This window comes from Amia ocellicauda, chromosome 9 (assembly GCF_036373705.1).
Source record: "Amia ocellicauda isolate fAmiCal2 chromosome 9, fAmiCal2.hap1, whole genome shotgun sequence".
Classification (NCBI taxonomy): Eukaryota; Metazoa; Chordata; class Actinopteri; order Amiiformes; family Amiidae; genus Amia; species Amia ocellicauda.
This window is the reverse complement of record NC_089858.1, coordinates 23,494,295-23,515,089: the sequence shown is the minus strand read 5'-3', so window position 1 is coordinate 23,515,089 and position 20,795 is coordinate 23,494,295. Positions and strand designations below refer to the sequence as shown.

General features: G+C 39.7%; 3 protein-coding genes across 6 annotated transcripts in view; 1 reads left to right on the top strand and 2 right to left on the bottom strand.

Moving 5' to 3' along the window:
- Nucleotides 1–492: 492 nt before the first annotated feature.
- Nucleotides 493–7,922, bottom strand: ist1 (IST1 factor associated with ESCRT-III). 2 transcript variants are annotated; one of them, XM_066713772.1, is made up of 10 exons: nucleotides 7,824–7,922; nucleotides 6,469–6,569; nucleotides 5,971–6,151; nucleotides 5,588–5,675; nucleotides 5,135–5,218; nucleotides 4,731–4,841; nucleotides 4,204–4,386; nucleotides 3,769–3,879; nucleotides 2,942–2,987; nucleotides 493–2,666 (listed from the first exon to the last, which is right to left on the bottom strand). In XM_066713772.1, the coding sequence occupies exons 2-10, from the start codon at nucleotides 6,554–6,556 to the stop codon at nucleotides 2,506–2,508; spliced, it is 1,053 nt and encodes a 350-aa protein (XP_066569869.1). In that variant the 5' UTR covers nucleotides 6,557–6,569; nucleotides 7,824–7,922; the 3' UTR covers nucleotides 493–2,505. The 2 variants fall into 2 exon arrangements, with proteins under 2 accessions (XP_066569869.1, XP_066569868.1); XM_066713771.1 differs by having other exon boundaries at nucleotides 6,469–6,565; nucleotides 7,824–7,906.
- A 680-nt stretch (nucleotides 7,923–8,602) lies between these two features.
- Nucleotides 8,603–16,046, bottom strand: spg7 (SPG7 matrix AAA peptidase subunit, paraplegin). Its single transcript, XM_066713770.1, has 17 exons — nucleotides 15,671–16,046; nucleotides 15,230–15,332; nucleotides 14,947–15,036; nucleotides 14,409–14,650; nucleotides 13,787–13,926; nucleotides 13,251–13,353; nucleotides 12,964–13,089; nucleotides 12,574–12,736; nucleotides 12,264–12,437; nucleotides 11,988–12,112; nucleotides 11,729–11,831; nucleotides 11,333–11,443; nucleotides 10,737–10,852; nucleotides 10,272–10,428; nucleotides 9,963–10,126; nucleotides 9,602–9,679; nucleotides 8,603–9,515 (listed from the first exon to the last, which is right to left on the bottom strand). The coding sequence occupies exons 1-17, from the start codon at nucleotides 15,920–15,922 to the stop codon at nucleotides 9,300–9,302; spliced, it is 2,463 nt and encodes an 820-aa protein (XP_066569867.1). The 5' UTR covers nucleotides 15,923–16,046; the 3' UTR covers nucleotides 8,603–9,299.
- A 1,653-nt stretch (nucleotides 16,047–17,699) lies between these two features.
- ankrd11 (ankyrin repeat domain 11) overlaps nucleotides 17,700–20,795 on the top strand; it is a 108,694-nt gene continuing 105,598 nt past the window's right edge. For all 3 annotated transcript variants that reach the window (XM_066713768.1, XM_066713769.1, XM_066713767.1), the window contains exon 1: nucleotides 17,700–18,373. The gene's annotated coding sequence lies outside the window, so the exon portion shown is untranslated. The remainder of the gene's footprint in view (nucleotides 18,374–20,795) is intronic.

Genomic DNA, 20,795 nt, shown 5'->3' with positions numbered 1-20,795 from the left:
GTCTTTTCACGTTGCTACAAATCTATACTAAAACAAACCTGTCTCAGATCAGAAAGGAGGACATGAAGAATGTAATCTATTGTGCCTTCAAATTACCTACATTTCCCCCATATTGAGTCTGCTTTAAATACAAAAAACATCTTAATGGAATTGGAATATAGTGTCTTTAATGCTATTTGTGTGAGTATAGTCTGCCCCCATGTGGCTAGAGCTAGTAATGGCCATATTTCTCAAACCGTGGAGGGTGAGCTGTCTTTGGTCAGAAGTAACGCGGGTGATAATTCTGCATTTTTAACAATTTTAGGATTTAGCAGAGCACACTAGTTTCTTTCTATTAAAATGCATTCTTAAAGGTATAATTGCTTTGTTATGGACTGGACTTTGTGATCAAGGGGCTTTTATGTTAGGAAGGGTGTGAATGGTGGGGGAGTGGACTCTTCTGAACCTATACATTATGTTTTATACCTCACTTTGAAATCAGTGCACTTCACATTAACATTTGGAAATATTTTCTTTATTATACCATTTTGGATGACAGGAAAGAAAAATATCCTTTGAAGATGTCAGTTATAAGTAATTAAAATATTTTTTCACTAAAGGGTATAATTATTAGCAACAAACTTTATAAACTCTACATCACTTCAAATAAAAATCAGAATAAAGAATGGTTATAGGAGTGCATTCTTAAGAACAGTAGGACAAGCAGAAGACAGCATTTAAAGCACATGATGCAAACTGGGCCAAGTCTTGAGGGGACATGGGGTCTAAATTTACTTTACCACCATGGTTATATATAAAATCTGTGACTTGAAACATTTACTGATGTTACAGTCCAGTTCATATCCTGGTGTCTCTATTCTTTTCAATACACTACAAATCAGGAAAGGAAAAAAATCTTCACATAAATAGACAATCCTTCTGAATTTGTAGCATTGAACATTCTGACTCTGAAGCTATGGCAAAAAATAAAAATGTGCAACAGTAAACCAAAAACATCCAGACAGCACAGAAGTCACTACCTCTTCTGAGTTTGCTTAATAAACTCACACTGCAGAACAAAGGCCACTGACAAAAGAAGATAACTAAGGCAAACTCAGTGTAAATCAAATATTTCACATACACTAAAATGATAGCTTCTTTTAAACATTCACATCCATTGCACTCCATGCAATACAGCATTCATTGGTTTGACGTCTTAAAGATGTTAAACGTAAGCAAACAATCCCCCAATAATAGCATTAGCTCCATTATGATGTACTGCTGCATTTCAGGCAAACCTAGCCACGAGTGTAACATTTCCACAGGGATGGGAAATTCAGCTTTGAATATAATAAATCTGCTTTAGTGTTCTTCTTATGTTGGGAATTTCTTATTATTTTAAAGGCAATGAGGAAATAATGACAAAAAAAACCATTGAGCATATATATGTATACTACAAGAGAAAATGAAAGCTTAAGAACATAAGGAAAACCTCTACTGTTACATGGAAATTGCTTCTCCACTTTAGTTGGTGACTTCGTTTTTTAGTACAGATAAAAACGACAATCTTCAGCTAAATACCTATACATGCCTATTTCTATTCTTAATCATTCGACACCCAAAATTGCATACATACCCACTCCAACTAAGTTACAGATGTGTTGTCTGCACCATTTGGATATTTCTAGTTTTCAATCTCATGCAAGAAAAGCAACTGGGAACCATAGCAGCTGACATGACATGAGGGCCTCTCTGGAAGTTTATTATTAGTTTTAGTACTTTCATCACTGCATTTTGCATTTGAGCAAAAACAACAGCAATTAAAAGGGACAGCATTTCCTGTTAGCAACAGGCCTGCGGAGCCAAGCACATCCAAAATCTTTAGTTGCAGAGGCAGACTGACACTATTCGCTCCCTTACATCTTTGAACAGTGGAGGAGTGTTGGTTGGTTTCAGGTTTGGAAAGCCTAACTCACTAGACACAGTAGAGCTCTGCTTTTTATCCCCAAGTGTGCCCTCCCATCATCTCCCTGTGACACACACAGCACATGAAAACTGCTTATAAACAAGGGTTAAGGGTTACAACACTTGCAATGATCTCTTCACAAATACAACCGATGGTATAACTTGGTATGGTATAAGTACTACAGCAGACACTATCAAAAAGTCTTATTATAAAAAACGTTTTTCCATGAGAGGAGCTCAGATTTTTGAAAGGTTTTGACACTGGCGATTACCAGACATGTTATTTTTGTCCACTTTTGTTTGTCTTGTGCGCACGACCAGTGGAGTCATCCGATCAGAGAACAGTCTTATCTTGGATTATTGTTGTAAACCGCCCAGCCATTCAGGTGGATTTCAATTTGCATTTAAATAAGATAAAAGTAAAATTGGCATCTGTAACTAATAGACAGTATAGGTATCAAATTTGTGCTGCAAGACAAGAGTTGGTATAGAATTCTAACCAGGGCTTTAGCCCTTCCTGTTAACTGTAGTGAAAGAGCGCAGGCAGGGAGTGCTATCGGTTTAGGTTTTCTTCTTGAGCTCCTCGAAGCGGCGTGACAGGTCGTCAAAGTCGATGTCATCGGAGGGGCCGGGGTTTCCTCCAAACGAGGATGCAGGAAGAGTGTCGGGAACAGAGGGGAGTTCTGGGAGGCCTGAGTTGTCATATATCTGAGCGGAGGGGCCTGAAGAGGAAGAGACACCGGAGATTAACGAGATACATATTGACGCATGACAAAGAGGTAAAGAGGTCTTACTATAGAGTGTTAAGTTAAAACCCCATTCTTCAAAGCCAACACGAGGTTTCTATGCCTTTACTCAGTTTTATGAAAGGTTATGAATAACTTTGTGTCCCAAGAGATAATTGTGGGCTTCACTCTGACAGTGCCTTGACCCTCTTACACCATAATTATTTAAAATGTTTAGGGGCATGGTAAAGTAGGTTGAGAGGTTTACTTACCGGAAACCTGTGAAGGGCCATCAGAATTTCTGGTAAGTTCATCAATCTAACAATGACAGATACATATGTTAGAGGTTGAGAGAGTTGAAGGCCTTGCTACCCTGACCTCAGTGTGATCCAGTCTACATTTCAAAAGAAGTTACTAACAAATACCTCTGTGAGAAGCATACAGGGTTAGCTGCTGGCTACTGTTTATTAAAAAAATAGGCTTGAGTTTTTTTGGTAACAGGCCAAATCCTTGTACAGTTTACAAAGGTTTTCTTCAGCACAAGAAGGATTCATCTAGTTTTCAGGAAACTAGCCAATCAATTCAATAAATAAATATACATAAGTGAAAAAAATATATCTACATGTCTTAAGTTTAATTCAAACATTTTAAAAACATGCCTTAGGTTTACTTAACACAATGGACTTAATGACTGGGAAAACTGTATGAATCATTCAAACAGTATTTAGCAACAGCAAGCATGGCAATGTGACAGATGCAGCTGAATTATTAGACATTGGTGAAAAACAAAAACAAAAACAAAAATGGAGGGGGGGGGGAAGGGTAAAATCTCCATGTTAAAAGCCATTTGGGTTATTATGCAAGCCAAGGGGTTAGTATGTTCCATAGCATAAGTTCAGAATGTGTTCTTTCTGTGCCTGTTTCCCTGGGCTCTTTTCACAATGCATGTCAGACACAAAAGCAAAGCATGGCTTAGTGTTGTTATGACGCATATTGTAAGCCAAAAGAAACCATAAGAAACCCTTCTTTCCTTAGAGTTGTGTTTGCTGGCTTGATGTCCATCGGTCTGGTTAAGGAAGAGGGAGGGGGGCGCACTTACAGATTCATATGTAGGGGGGCAGCTGGGCAACTGGGGGGGCTGCCCTCCTGTCACTGGAGGCTGAAAGTTGTTAAACCCATCATAGGTGCCAACTGGGCCATTGAAGGTCTCCTGGAGAGATTAATTATGTGATAATTATTAGCAAACAAGCGGTTATCAAACCTTTCAAATCTCACTTTTGTTCTGTGAGAAACTAAGAAAGCTTCTGTTATTTATTTATTTTTAAACAATTTTGCTACAGATTTTGTGATTTAGTCTTGGGTTTTTCAGATTTGGAGCTTTGACTAGCGAAGTCAGACATTATTTTGCCATTTCAATAACAAACATGTTTAATCATGGGTTATTTTAGCGATTCCATAATTCTGGAGATTAAATGAAAATTGACTAAAATCTGATGTCAGTGTATTTTCATAGAAATAAAACTGGCATTCTTACTGGTCCTTTGGATGTAGGGTAGTTAAAGGGAGCATGAGGGGTGGGCATGGGCATAGGCATGGGCATAGTCATTATCCCAGGTGGAGCAGTGAACCCTCCACCACCTCCGCCTCCACCCCCAGGCTTCTTGCTGTCATTGTCCATGTGGAGGAGGTCAGCTTCCTCTCCGGGGTGCACCTCCGGCTGTGGAGAGAGCAATGCACAGTACTTCATCATACTCGTACACCAACACATACACCTCTCAAAGAGCCTCTGGGGGATTTACACACTGGCATTTATCCCATATCTGGGGTCTGCTCAGATCTACAGGCAACACAAATGTTTTTTCTTCTTTAAAAACAAAAACAAAAAAAGTCATACTTAAGTATTCATAATAAACCAGAGTTACAGTGCACCATCTCTCACATCTAGGCAGTATGGGGGTAGGGGGGAAGAAAACCCTTAATGAAGGCAAGCAGCGATGGCAGAAATGGGAAAGAGGCTCCCATTATAAAGGATGGGAAAGAAATTAAAACGCTCTTTCTTACCCTGACAATGGCATCTGGCTCATACGGCACATTGTAGTTCTTGGCGATCTCGATGAGGTAGCGCTCCACCAGGATCTTGGGGGGAGCCTCCACGCTCAATTTGTGCATCAGCTGCAGGAGATACACCAAAGGGATATACATGAATGCATCAATGCCCAGCCCATAAGTCAATACCCAAGATACAGCCGTATACTGTGGGGAGAAACAAAGACGTCAGCAAGTACAACTTAAAGAGTGGTTAACAGTGTTTGTCTAAATACTTCATAGTTTGTGTTTATTCAATGATATTGTTTTCAGATATAATCAGTCTATAAATTATCAAGACAGATATTCAATGCCTTTCATTTTTGTAATTCAACAGACGTTACTAAAAATGGCAAAGGTGGACAATATGAAAGGCTTACCCTGTCGTTGACGGTACCGATCTGGTTTGTCCTGCACAGCTTGCCGTATTCCTTGCTGTATTTGGCGCACAGCTGATCCGACACCTGTGTAGTGAACAGAGAGAGGGCCTGAGTCTCATATCCGGTTACTATCACTATGTGAGCTCCACTGGCCAACCAAACACTCCTCCCTTTAGGAAATGCATTAACATGGGTACAAAAACACCAGGAAAGTTTCCTTTAAAAGCATGTTGGTTTCACACATTAGAAAGGACAGGTACAGCATATAAAACTTATTTTGAGAAACTATATTTTAAAGAATAGATTTACCTTTCAATTTATATATGGTAGATGTTTACAGTTCAAATTTCAGATAACAAAACCAGCTGTTAAATACAAGATCATCAAAATAGATGATCCTACAATGAGTTATGGGTCTTGTTTGCAGGGGGCAGTAGCAAGTGAGGTACTCACAGTCTTGAGCTCAGATACTTCTGACTGCAGGCGGGGGGCGGCCCAGATGAGGGTGGACACTGCCTCCTGCAGACCTGGATCCAGCTCCCTGCGGACAACGAACACAACAGCACAACTGAGCCCCACAACCAACAGTCACTGTAGTAATTGGTAGTTTGGTAACAAAACGTTACCAAAAAAAGGAAGTATGGAAATTAAAAGATGCATCTCTGTGCTTTCAGTCAACTTCTTTCTATCCTTTCATCTTGAAATGCAAATTAAGTGTCAGTATGAAAAGATGACACACAGAGAACACAGGTGAAGTATTAGCTGCACATCATTTGTTACGAGTGTTTTTTAGCATTCTAGAGATGACGCGAGACAGAGCCGACAAGCTCCCTCACTTCATAGACTGGATAAGGCCGAAGCGAGTCAGCAGCAGGTCACAGTACAGCTCCAGGATCTCCATGGCCTCCACCAGGTAGTCCTCTCTAATGATGTGCTCGACACGGATCCGCGCACGCTCATCCTTCCCTGACGACAGGTAGTCTGCGATCTCCTTACGGGCCTTCTGAGCTAACTCAGCTGAGGACACAGGCAGAGACAGAGACATTACATATTACTATGTTTCTGAGGTCAACCTGAAAGTCCATCTTTATGTAAACCAGATTTCTCCAGTACAGAGTAACCAAAAAATGTAAACCAAACTTATACACTTCTGGACTAGCTAATGTCATCTGACATCTCAATAGGATTTTTCTGTGGTCAAGAAGAAAAAACAAACACTTTTCATTATGGTTTAAACATTCCTTCTATCTATTCTCTTAAGTAATACAGCTTCAAGACTGGCCTAGTGGTCTAACACGGTCAAGGTGTGGAACGTGGGCAGAAATGACACTCACTTTTCTTCTTCTCTAGCAGTTTGAGGCGGTTGATGACCAGCCGGAGATTGACACGAAGTCTCTCTGCTTTGAATCCACCACCAAGCATGATGGACAGCTTCCTTTGGATAAAGAAGAGTCATCCCTTATGCACACTGTGCCCTCAGACAACCCCCAGAACAACAGGCAAGTGAGCACTCATGGTCTCTCCTTATGGAACCTGGAATCTGAATGTTGTTGGACTTCTTACCCTTATCAATCTTAAAACTGTGTAATTATCCAACAATGTATTAGGTTTGAATTGAAATGCTTACATGTCAAACGATTAGTTAGATTAACTGTAAAATGTATTAAAGAAAGTGACCGTATATTAGTATAAAGAATGAGATGAGTAAACGTGTTCAAGAATATTTGTTCTTCCAACACATAAAAAGGTCTATACTAAAATATTTGGAATGCAGATATTAGGCGTTGTATTTTTTAATTTTAAACTTATGGTTGATGTATTTATTTTAGAAAAAGACCATTTCCGTGCTCTCCCGTTCCCTGTTTTCAACACGCCCCATCTAGGAATGGGTACAATAATGTAGTCCACTAACAGCCACCCTCATCACATGATGAGCCCATGACGTCATCCAGAACTGTTAATGTCAGAAAAAAGTCCGACCCCGTTAATTCATTTTGTCTGAGATATTTCACTGAAGTCCCGTCAACACACACACACACACTAACCATTATTTCGATTTAGATCCGTGTAGTTACTAAACTGTAAGCTACAAATCAACCCTTCAGTATGTGTATTACAGGAATATAATTGAAGGTCTGATCAGTATTGATACACTGGAATTTGGCGTTTGAAACACCAAACACAAAGACACTGGAACAGAGTGACACAAACCATGAAAAAGATCGGTACAATTGGCTTGTTTTTATTTCCCCAAACGAAGAGATTTTTAATATGAGACACTATAATAAACCAGCGAATTAAACTGACGGTTTCCCTGACTTCATTGTTGTTTCTTCTTGTTAGATTGAGAGGAGCATAACTGCGTAACCGTTTTAAACAATGAAGAAGGGCAAAAATACATCACCACACACTATCCCCACGTATAGACACGAACTACCGACTTAATACAATGTTAATTTCTGTAAGGATTGTATACTTGTTGTAGCATTGTCTTTGTTATGACATACTGACAATCCACACCCGGAAGTCAACAGCTAATAATTTCGCCAGTTAGGGAAATGGACAAGAAAAGACCTTGCAACTCTCCAGATCCATACACGCTGGTAACTGTTAAAAAGATGATCTATCACTATCACTATCACTATCCCCGGCACGAAAGACACAATCTCGAAACATGTCACCGTCTTACCTCTCGGATTCGTTGCTGACGGTAAATGCAGCACAATTGTGTTGATGGTGTTTATTTCCTTCCCTTCCGCAAACCACGCTGCGTGACGTGTGACGCGCGATGCCCGGGCGTGTCCGTGGCGCTGTGGGCCGGGCCGGAATTCCCGGGGCCCAGTCTTCATTATGTGCTGCAGCTGGCTGAACTGGTTTGATTGGTTTTACCCTGTATTGCATCGATATGTTCTGCTAAAGTAAGTGTCGATATGGTTTTGGTTTAACATCCACAAATCTGAACTCATTTTGCGGTAATGTGAAAGTGCAGTCAAACTAATCTATAACTGGCTCATTATAGTTATTTTCCTGACGGATATTATAAAAAATATTATATATCACTCATCATCATCATCCTTTATCTATCCACTGCTGGATTAAGGTCCCAAGATATTTCCACTTGTTTAATGTACAGCCTCTCTTTTCCAGGTCACACCAGCAAATCTTATTTAATCTTCCCATATTGCATGTGGTTTTTAGTTTTAGTTTTCTTCCATCTCTTGGGATCCATTCTATAGCTTCTTTTGTGCATCTTTAGACCTGTTCTTGCAATGTGTTCATCCCACTGCCATTTTAACCTTATCAACAATGTCCCATACTTTGGTTGTTCTTCTGTCGCAGAAACGTACTCACTTCTATTATATGTATACATATGTATATTGTCAGTTCCCAAAAATTAAAAGTTATTATTGTATATAGGAAATGTTGCTTCTCCAGTAGAACTACTCATGTTAAAAAAGACAGAAAAGCTTTTACATTAAAGTCTTATTTTATTCAGAGGCATCACTCACACTGCAAACACTAAACAACTCTCTCCAGCCTCTTGTTCTGTAAATTTACATTTACATCCATTCATTCCAGTTTTTTTAATGTATAATTTAGCCTTAGTCCATCTCAGTCTAAATAATATATATATATTACATTCATAAAGTGTGAAATCTCAGTGGATATATAATTTAGTTTCTCCTAAACCTGAATACATATAAATGGAGGAAGAAGGATATTAAACAAATATCTGTGATGCGTAGAAGTTCTATTTTCTGTCAGCTGGAAGGAATTCATAGATTTATTTTAACAAACGAACCCTGAAACATACCATATGCACCGAAGCGCAAGACGTACAGTTGTAGGGGGTTCCAGCATACAAGTAAAACAACCTTCCGATGAATAGATCAGATGGATTCCATCTGTAAAGGAATTTTAACAAAGGGATCAAATTTGCACCTACACCTGTCATAAGTAGGCAAGGTGCATCTGAAGCAGACTGCTGATAATTCAAGGAAATTAGGTCTGATTTATGAAGGGTTCTGAACCAAATTTTAACTTCAAGCAAGTCTCTCAATGTAGAAATATACAAGCTTTTAATACATGAATTGGTGGAAATTGTCATAAGGTCCATGAACCCTAAGTAGGGAGGCCGTGGAAGCTGGGGATGTGGTGTCTGGAGTCAGACTGGCCCGGGATTGGCATCCTCGTCCTCCTCTTTTCGTGGGCTGCGTCTCCTCCTGTGGGGCTCCTCTTCGCCCGTGTCCTGCTTGTCCTTCTCCGCCTCGATCCAGCTCTGTGGGGCGATCATCCTTTTTGGGCCGTTTGGCGGGGGGCCGAGCAGAGCCTCTATGTCATCGTAGTTCACCACCTCCCGCTCCAGCAGGGCATTGGCCAGCTGAGAACATGCACGTACGAGTCACACACTAAACAGCGGACATTGTTTTGTATTATTAAAAAAAAAAAGTCAAAGGAAGACCTTACCATGATCAGTTTGTCTCTGTTGTCCAGAAGCAGTTTCTCTGTCTTCCTGTATGCACGGGCAATCAGCATCTTAGCTTCCTGTAAGAGCAAAAGAAAATGTCAGAGTTACACTGTGACAGGGCTTCCCAACCTGTGTATGCTACTTTCTATCCCAACCCAATAGTCAGGTACCTGAACAATCTCCACCTGTTTAAAAGCTGAAAATAACTGACTAGATTGAAATCAGACAATCTTTAGTTCTGTTAAGAACATTGTTAGGATGAAAACTACCACGGTACTCCAGGACAAGGGTTGGGAACAGTTGCTATCTTCCTGGTTTTGGGTTGACACCAATCTCCCAGGGCTCGTCATCAGTACTCACATGGTCCATCTGCTCTTGCAGGCCTTGACTGAAGGGTCTGCGGCCAATGGCTCCCTCCTCCTCTGTCTCAGGGAAGGAGACCTGGCCCACACTGGGCACCATGCCGTACTGCTTCACCATGGAGTATGCCACACGTGTCACCTTTCGCAGGTCATCCTGGGCTCCTGGCAAAACAACACAGCCATCACATCACCAACACTTCTATACTGACGTACTGGCGTATCACATTTTCTGTCATTTGTATCATTTGATAAGTTATAAAGGTAGGAAGTGAGAAAAGCAGGTGTGCTGAGTGTCGTGTGTCTTTACCTGTCGTGACCTTATTGAAGGTGATGGCCTCCGATACCCGCCCCCCCATCGCCATGCACATCCTCTCAAAGAGCTGCTCCTTGGTGAAGAGGTACTGATCACGGGGCAGGATCTGGGCAAACCCCAAAGCAGCGTTGGTCCGGGGTGCAATGGACACCTAGTACGATACACAACAGCCTTGTTAAAAGGTGAGCCACTGTGACCTGCTTTTACCACCAGCACCGTAAGCAGGAAGTACTCTCTCGTACTAAAATAATATATTTGTCTCATTTACTTTAAGTATGTGGGAAGCACCCGTTGCTCCATACAGAGAGCAGGTTTGTGTTGTTAGTCTCAGCATTTCAATGTGGTACAATGTTCCAAGACATGCAGACATTGAGAAGAAAACAAAAACACTGAAGTGAACCGATTGTATTTCTTTTAAAGGACAGCAGGACAGCAGTGCCTGGGAAAGAGACAGTGTACCTTCATGACAGCCTCGGTATGCTCCAGCAGCCACCCCACCAAGGCATGCCCCGATTCATGAAAAGCAACAACCCTCTGTTCCTCTTTGGACAGGATCTTATTCTTCTTAACACTTCCTACAACACACACACACACACACACACAAGACAGATACCATTATTCACCTCCCAGCTACTTCAGCACTGTGTAACCAGATGACGCAGGAGCACTGGCTGCTGTGAGAATCCAGTCTGTTGGACAATTTTGAATAATGACCCAAGTAATTTTCTACATCCCCCCCACACAAGTTAAGTTTCCAAATTGGGCGCAGTGTAAACCTTTGGTGTTGGCTAGGGTTGGAGTTTTGACTATTGTAAAGCCTAATTATGGAGAAGTATGTAACTGATTTGTTGATATTCAATACTATACAATATGCCAATTTCTGCTTTTCTCTATGATTATTAATTAAACAAACACTAATTAAACCCAACCTTGAGGAAACGTCATTCATCACACTAAAACACAGAAGGTTAAGCATGTGCTTATTGTGTTTACAGTGCAGTGCAGTTTTGTGTACAAGCAGATTTTAGTAATGTGTTCTTTGATAGGGGCAGTACCTGCAATGACCCTCTCAACAGCATACTCAAAGTTGAAGGTGTCGATGGATTTGAACCCCTCTCTTGCAGCATGTAGTGCAGCTTCATTACATATATTGGCGATGTCCGCTCCTTGGTGGCAAGCAGAGTGCGATTAATATCCTTGAGTATGCAACAGCACTGCTGTATTTCCTGCTAACTTAACAATAACTTTTAACAATAACAATAACAGAGTACTTCTGGACTCAACAGCATCAACATCAGTTCAAAGTAACAAACAAAACAAAGTTTCTGGAGTAAATTGGCCTTGCATTTCAAAGCTTTTTCAAGTTTTTAAACAACCTGGGATGGGCTGCATTAATTAAACACCAGAACTGGTGCAGTCTGTGCAGGGACTGAGTGGAGGGGCATTGTTACCGCTGAATCCAGGAGTCAGTTCAGCCAGTCGCAGGGAGTAGAAGCTGGCTGGCTGTGTGAGTTTGAGGATCTTAAGGTGCTGCTCAAATATCTCTCTCCTCTCCTGCAGAGGCATACAGAGGACCCTTTGTTAAGAACCAGGCAGTTGTAGCATTGTAAATCTCAAGAGGATATGATAACCTTTACATAATATGTATTCAGCAGTGCTGAGAAAGGATAAAGATTGAACAAGGGTGGTAGGGCTTTGCACAAGACATACCTGTAATGTGGGCAGGTCAATAAATATGTGCCTGTCAAGTCGGCCTGGTCTCATAAGTGCGTTGTCTAAAATATCTGCTCTGTTTGTGGAGGCCAGTACTATGACGTGGTCAGTGGTTCCCATTCCTGAAATAAATAAATTAATCAATAAAATAAATTCAGCATGTTTATGTTCACTTAAATAACATCAAACTATCAACAAAATGCTCACTGATCCCCACTATTTAATCTTACAGAGAACCAAGCTCTGGCCACAGAGTGGTCCCAGTAAACTCACCGTCCATCTCCACCAGCAGCTGATTGAGGGTCTGCTCCTCTTCCGTGTTGGAGAATCCTGACATGTTGGTGGAGCGTTTCTTGCCCACGGCATCAATCTCGTCAATGTACACAATGCAGGGAGCGCGAGCGCGGGCTTCTTTAAACAGACTGCGCACCCGGGCGGCTCCCAGGCCTACAGAGACACCGGGAAACAACACGGTGCGTACACCTCAGGAGCAGCTACAAACTGAATACAAGTTCTGGGGGAGCGCAGGTTGAAATCAGTTATATCACTCAGATCAATTATATAAGACTGGTGAATAACTCACCCCCAATAACCTCCACGAACTCTGACCCTGCCATGGCAAGGAAGGGGACCTGGGCCTCTGTGGCGACAGCCTTGGCCAGCAGAGTCTTGCCACAGCCTGGTGGCCCCAGCAGGAGGGAACCTTTTGGCACTTTCGCTCCAAGCTGGAGATACCGATCTGGGTTCTGTCAACACATAGTAAGAGCACTGACTGCGAGGCCTCACAGACCTGTCCGCTGCCTATTACAGTCTGGCCTGCACCTGGTTGGCACCAGTTTCCATTAACAATGTCAATTTAACTTGAAAACAATAGAAGTGCTTTGGTTTCAAACTGTAATTTATCTTCATTTACCCTGAACTATTACAGATTTCTAAAATATAGACCTATCAGCAGCCCAGAATTATATCTTACCTTCAAGTAATCGACAAACTCCTTCACCTCCATCTTAGCCTCATGCATTCCAGCCACGTCTTTGAAGCTCACACCTTTACCAGACTTCCCATCCACAATGGTGAAACGGGCCATCTTCAGCTGGTTCTGGTAAAAAGAAATAGAAAATCATCATGATAAAATGAGTGTCCATATAGATATATAATTATCTATACATATAGTTAAAGAGATCCAGATGGGACAGGATTTAGAGCATAAACCTTCTAATCTAATTAAATGAAGCATCACCACACAGGAGCCATACTTACAAATGCACTGAATCCACCTTCTCTGCCCGCCATCCCTGCAAGACGGAAGATGTACCACAGAATCGCCACCCCTACAGCTGCCATGCCAAGGGCATACAGGGCACTGCAACATCAGGAAAAAACAAACCCTTAACTACACAATGCACTACAGGCAATGCTCAAAATCTCAGTATGATTAAGAAAACTTTATTGTAACCTTAGAAGAAAACAGAGCTTTTTGGTAACTTTAAACCCAGATGACTAGTTAGTTATACAATCTGTTTAAAGTTACCAAAAAATACTGCTATCCAATTGCATTATAATGGAAAAATAAGTCCAATCAAACGATTTGAGCCACATATTACATTACATTATTTGTCATTTAGCAGACGCTCTTATCCAGGGTGACTTACATTTGTACCCATTTATACAGCTGGGCATTTACTGTGAGGTACCTTGGCTGTGGGAATATTGCAATATTGTGGATTGGATTACATTATCCGAAATCATCAAACCCATTACTTAGTCTACTCTTAAGCTTGCAGCTCTGTACTCACTTCCCGAAGAACCCAGTGCGCTTGTAGGACACAGGGATGCGGTCCTTTGAGTCGATGTTGAGCTCCTCCTCTGCCGCTCGCATCTTCTCCTCGAACTTGTCAATATTGGCCACCTGCATCCGGTATGTCAGAGCCAGCCTCTGAGCAAGAGATGATACCATGAGACTCAAAAGAACTAAGAACTAAAGCTGCTGCCTTACAGTACTTGCAGCGTACTGAACACACTGGAAAGCATTCCTGGCTGTCCAAAACTCAATCCAACACAATCAGAATATTTCACTCTCCGTGCTCTTGCTTTCTCATCACCTTTAAAAGTTACCAACCATGCTGAAATATGCAGGTTTTGACCACTTGCAACCCAAGCTTAAGTATTTTACTCATGAGCTGAAATGAATAACACTAATCTCCAGCTTCCAATAAAAAAAACTCATGAATTGACCTGAACCTCTATGATAAATTTTAATCAAAAAAAATAAAAAACCTTTCCATATACAATACAGCAAATATATATTGCATGCTAGCTCCAATGAGGGTATGTAATCCATGTAGTTTTATAGCCCAGGATTTAAAATCTGATTTGCTGTGCTATGCAAAACTAGTCTGATACTTGTGTGGTACTGACAGGCCTGCCGAAGATCACGGCTCCAGGGTGGAGGTAAATCTCCACGATGTCGCTCTCTGGCACCACCTGCACCCACGACACCTCACCCTTCGCCAGCATTTCATTGACAAAGTCATTCCAGGAGATGTTCCCCCCGCTGGTGCTGATGCTGTTGAGCAGAGTCATGATGGCAGCGATGACGAAGAGAGTGCGCAGGCGATCCCGGTACATCTGGTCCTCTCGCTCGCGCCGCTTCTTCTCCTCTACAAGACACAGCCAGATCCATGAGTCTCGGCCCTGTCCATAAGTCCCTGTCCCAATCCAGCACCCATTCCCTACAATTTGTCTAAATATATTTGTCTATATATTTAAAAAAACAAAACAAAAAAACACTTGTCCCAGAAAATGATCCATCAATATTTCTCTAATCACTGCATTATTACTGTAAAATAAAATGCAGAGATTAGAGAAAAGCTCATCCCAGCAGGTGACAAACTAGTCTTTTCCAAACTCGGGCTGTGTAGGGCAAGACGTGTGAAAAAAGGGCAGAAGACTTTACCATCATCTTCCTCCGGACGTTTTCCTTTGGCTTCGTCATCCTTCTTCCGGTCTCGTTTGGATCTGGAGGTGCTGAAATAATCTGTTGCTCCTAAAAATATGAAACAAAGAATTATGATTTATGTATCACCAGACTGTAACAAACCACATCATACTCACAAAAACACACACGCACACACTTTTAGACATATTTACATATATCCACATCTATACAGTACACCCAGTATATGCCAAGGAAAAAAGCGAGGACAGCGAAAGATGCAGAATGAAGAACAATGGCTTACCTAAAATATTCCACAGTCCAACTGGATTGCTGACTAGGTGTTTTTCTACCAAACTCTTGTTTAGTCCATGGAGAGTGGGACTTATGGGTCTGTAAAGCATTTGCTGTGAAATACCAAAAATACAGCCTATGTGACTCAAATTAATACACATTGTCTTACATGAAAAAAAAGGCTCTACACACAGTTCTCTCGTCAACTAAACCAACACAGAATTAAGGAGATGACCTAATGCTAAATATCTGTGCTGTCACGTTCAGCTTCAGACCTGAAACAAATTATAATCTTCTTATGCAATACAGAGCCTTTAACATTGTCTGCAATAACATGTCCACTCTCAATGACGTACTGTAATGTTACACAAAACAGCCTTTAAATATCCATTACTTTCTACAGAGTGTGCACTAAATTAATACTTCATAAAGCATTCATTAATTGAATTACCTGTAAAACTCCAGTGTTGACTCGCCGGATCTGCCGTTTTGTACACGTCTGTAGGAAGTCGGTGATTGTTTTAAGTTTACAGTCTGCGCATGTGTCCTGGTTTTTTACGGTTTTGTTAACATTGCTGCGAGTGAAGTTGGCATGTATTGGACTGCTTTTCCCAAAATGTACGGATTTATTTCTGGTTGAAAAACACCAAATCGAGCTACTCCGGATATTTCTTCCGTTCACTTGCAAGAGCGATGAAGCCATGGTTTTAGAGTTAAATAAAATGCTTCGTTCTCATAATTCTCAATATATCAGAGTATATCTTAACCCTGACATGCACGGCTTAGTTTGTTATTCAACTAAACCCTCCCATTTCTGTGACCCTTCAACCGGAACTTTGTTTGTTAATCAAAAAAGCAAACATTTGTTAAATATATTTTTCACATAACTGTCCTGTATTGTTTTTTTTAAAGAATGTTCATATTAAAAGTTGTACGTAAAGACAATAATATAAAGACGTGCGTATCGTGTAACCTTTAACCCCCTGATGTCATTTCCGGTGTATATGGCGCTGAAAAGATTAAGTACAGATGGCGCACTCCAAGAGGAAGCGTCAGGAGTCTATATATATATATATATATATATATATATATATAATTAAATATATCCGTCATTAACGATTTTGAAACTAATATCATTTTATATTTCAGTGAATATAAAGTTACATTTAAAATAACTCCCCATGTGCTGAATACATAATATCTACAATTATCATAAAACAACAAAACAATGTAGAAAAATGTTTCAGTTAAAGTTTTCAGCTACATTCGCCTTAATAAATATTAATATATAACATTGTTTCACAACCCTCTGTAAAGTCTTAAACAAATCTATTATAAAATCACAAATGATACATTGATGCTTTTTGATGACTGACTATGATAGTGGACTATCACTAATGTGATGCGATACTTCTTGTTCTCGAGTTAGGCGTAATTACAAATCGTCAACTGAAAAATGTATTTAGTTGGAATTTAATATAATCCTTAATTCTGTATTTTGTAACCAGCAGAGTGCGCTATTCACAACATATTTCTGTAGTGTTTCACTTGTTTCCTGCATAATTAATTACATATCCAATCTAACTTCAATACTACTAGTGAGAGGCTTTATAATGAAGTAACTGCAGAACAAGTATACATAATTATATATATATATATATATATATATATATATATTATACAACATTGCTGAATATTCTAAATTACTTCTATTTGGCTTATGCTTTAAGGTTGCCATTAAGCCTAAAGATAGATGTTTTGAAAATAAAAAAGATATGCATGCTTTGCAAACTATTTAGTTTGAGATAAAAGACATTGTCAATAGAATACTACGTTGTTTTGGTAGAAAAGACAATCAAATTCATGTCTTAACAAGGCTAAAGAGACTGTAGCCTATAGTCCAATTATATTTTTAATGATTTTAAGAGGACTGACATATTATAATTATGGATTGACTAGTAACCTTTCCTTGTTAGTATATATCCATTTAAATTCAATTAACATTAAATGTAAGTATTTAATGCAATCATAAAGTGGGTTGACTTTGGGATATGAAAATCACAGATTTCCTCTATAACACATCCACAAAAATACTTAAATAAAAGTGCACATGCACACTAGTTAAATAATTACAGGTATTTTTCAACACAATTTACAGAGAATTAAGAAACATGAAAACCTTTCTGCTTTCAATGAATCCCATCCTGTTACCTATTTGGTATGTTAGGTCTGGACCCAACCACATTATTACTATAAGATAAGCAATTAACTAAAGTAAAGATAAGACGGGCCGCTGTTAAAAGAACATTAGCAGCCATTAAGTAAGAGATTAAATAAAAACATATAATGGGTTGTTTAGACCAACGTCATAGTGACGTAGCCATCCAAAGACGGGCCAATGAAAAAACAGAATCACCAGCTTTTTCGTCGAACCAATCACGTTTTTTTTTCCATCTGTGTCCTTGTGTTGCAGAGTCGAAGCCCTGCACCGATGGCCTCCTGTCTGCCCTGTCCCAATCTCAGGACTCCCTCTCTATTTCCTCTGCTACTGTCCCCTGTCTAGGTTTTCACAGAATGCAAGAAGACGAGGAAACGACATTTCTTCAGTCGACATTTTGGTTCCGACTTGTCCTCGAACCGACTGCTACACGAAGTTCTTGCGGAGCCACAATGGCGTCCGTTTCAATAACACATACACTATAGAAACCGCCCACATTTCGCAGCCTATCGCCTTCCGTGTTTCAAACCGCCTCATTCCTTTTTCGTCAGCAGCACAGTCGAAGTCAAAGGCCGACTGGGAACGGTTCGTAAGGACTCGGATAGAAGGGATTAAAGAAAAGCTGAAAAATAACACACAAACAAGCGTTCAAAATCAAGGAAGACCTCAACTGTTTCATAATGCATCGTCTGCAAAAATGAGGAGCGACTAAGCTTTTTGCATTCGTGGTAGCTGGAGTCTCGAAAGAGTGGTTTTTTCTTTCGGTCTGGGGTATTCAGGATTAAGAGACAGTATTTGGTGTGTATGATGTGTGCTGCTTTCGGGGGTATTTCCGGACGGTAGTCTGTTCAGCAGCAAGGCCGCAAATGGGAAAACCAAGCCTGGGACTGGAGTATCAAGACTAAGCCGGGGGACGCAGCATAGATTTGGGTGAAGGTAAGGTAAATAGTCTTATCCCCCACCCCCAACTATATTTATTCATGTACCTATATAGCATATTATGTTTTATAGAAAGCTAAACAAGTTTTTGCCATTTCCATGTTGGCTTATTTTCATATATGTAGTCAGTTGTGCGAGATTGTTTATAACAGGGAGGTGATCGAATATGTGGGAGGAAAACAAAAATCAAAACAGTTGGTCAGTTTGTCTGTTGTGCTTTATTGTTAGCCAAAGTTTTTCGATAATCAAGATGATCTTGTTATCTCCATGTTGTTCCCACGCATTGTTTAGATACAGTTGATACATTGGTGAAATCTTGTTTACGGTCGTGTAGTTATTCCGATATCTTTCTCTTTTGATGTTGTTAAACATGGATATGTTGTTTGTGTTTTAAATTGTATTGGATATAGATGTGTAGTATTTAAACCAGTTTGCTCATTCTGGACTTGAGCCCTTTCTCGGTTTCTGTAATTGGCAATACTGATGTACCATTTTAAGTGTTATCCAAAATGTGTGAGCATTTAAACTCGTGAACTTGAAACAGTTTTACGAGGAAACTTGGAAATGCAATTCTATAGCACTGTGTTGTAAACCTTGACCTTAATGTTTTACTAGTATTATTTGCTTTTATGCTTTTTGTTGTTGTTTTCAGGGGGGCATTTTAGACCTACACTTCAAGATAAAAAAATAAAACTCCTTTAGAATCTGGAACTTTTTAAAAATGAAACCAATTTAGTCTCAATTTCAGAACAGAACTCACCATCCCGATTAACTTGGCCCACTGTCAGTGGTTTAATAACAAGATAGATCCTGAATTGCTCTTCGTCTGTTTCGTGATTCTAAGAGTTGTCCTGGATTTCAATGCGTGAAAACCAGTGATTGGGTGTAGATTGTGTTGTTATGATTATTACACGTTGGTTTGCAATATTTGCCAATATGGAGTTGTGATTTTCTTCAATTGTTTCAATCGTTTTGTGTGTGGTTTAAGTGCGTGTGGTTTTCAATGGGTTTTTTCTTTGAAATTGTATTGGTTTGCATTACATTGATGTGAAAATGGTTTCATATGAAATTTTAAATGTACTTCACCTGTCACTTTAAATAGAGCCAGGGTTTTGTTTCTTGGTGTATCAAAAGATCCCACAAAGAACTCCACCAACCTGTTCAGCTGGGGACATATTTAATAACCAGTAGCTGGAGAAATACAAAATAAATGAAAAGCAAACTGGCTTCCCCCGTGACTTCTGTTTAAAACCTGCTTGTTTATCAGGGCATTCCAAGCACTTGGAGGGCACTGCACCCTGCAGAGATGAAAATGTCTGGAATTGCATTGTTGTATTTTTGCTTATTTTCTGTCCCTTTCTTTGTAGTATTTTTTTTCAATCCTGACCATAAAATCAGCAGTCAGGAATTAGGTTTTCAACCTTTGGTGCAATAGCCTCTAAATGCAGAAAAAATACTGCAGTAATCATGTTGTAAGATTTCTATATATTGAAAAAGTAATTGAAATCCAGTACTATAGTACCAAACAGACCTCTCTCTTTTTTTTTTTTTTTTTGGTCTTTGTCATCTCTAAATGAAAACTAGGAAACTAATTCCACATCTGTTCTTTTGGCAGTTATTTTGTAATGCCTTCCTTCCCAGTTTTGAGGCTCTGATATTATTAGACATGAGAAGAGCAAGGTTGTTTGGAAATTGTTCTGAAAATATCAGAGCATGCAGGTTGGCCAGACAACATTTTATGTTGTGTCCATTGGTAACCCAAAGGGAACAATTTCAATTAAATGTCAGTCTTTTTACAGTTGTTTCAGAATCGTTTTTATGTATTTACAGTTAGATTTTGTTATGTATAATGCTTATGATGACTAAATGTCTGTTAAATAGACTTTAAGTGCAGTAGTGCTACAGAGATGGTATTTTCCTTAAAAAATGCAGAGATGTAATGTAATATATTAAATGGTTAAAACATTAAGTTGTACTGACAGATTTCATAACTGACTGATTTACCAGGGCACCTTTATAAACTCGGTATAATTTGTTATTGGTTTCTGCATTTCAATCACTGAATGTTTCACATGTTTTAATCACCTAATTATACTCTTTTCAATTTCTATTTAGACAGCAAGAAGTGTGGAAGCAAACTTGGCCTCCTGTGGATCCCCCTTCCCCCATTAAGCATTACGATCTAAGCAGAATCTATTATTAATTTATGTTAGAAAAGTCCTGTTTGTGTAGAATAGAATTGGTAAAATCATGTGTTTACAATACCAACATGATGCATGGGGTCTTCCTTGAGGTTATACATTTATTTTGGTAGCTGAGGTCTGTGAAGCAGCAATTTAGCTTCCTTTAGCAGAAAGTTATAAAAGTGCATTGAGTGTCAGGAAATTATGTTCTGGTGCAGAGGTCAGGAAGTCAGTAA

Excerpts from the sequence above, each read along its gene's own strand:
- ist1 (XM_066713772.1), bottom strand. The coding sequence starts at position 6,556 with ATGCTTGGTGGTGGATTCAAAGCAGAGAGACTTCGTGTCAATCTCCGG. Across the intron at positions 5,676-5,970 it reads GGCCTTATCCAGTCTATGAA|GGAGCTGGATCCAGGTCTGC; the intron begins GTGAGGGAGCTT and ends CGTTGTCCGCAG. Across the intron at positions 2,988-3,768 it reads GCCCCCCTACATATGAATCT|ATTGATGAACTTACCAGAAA; the intron begins GTAAGTGCGCCC and ends TGTCATTGTTAG.
- spg7 (XM_066713770.1), bottom strand. The coding sequence starts at position 15,922 with ATGGCTTCATCGCTCTTGCAAGTGAACGGAAGAAATATCCGGAGTAGC. Across the intron at positions 14,651-14,946 it reads ACGTCCGGAGGAAGATGATG|AGGAGAAGAAGCGGCGCGAG; the intron begins GTAAAGTCTTCT and ends TGTGTCTTGTAG. Across the intron at positions 13,927-14,408 it reads CCGTGATCTTCGGCAGGCCT|AGGCTGGCTCTGACATACCG; the intron begins GTCAGTACCACA and ends TCTCTTGCTCAG.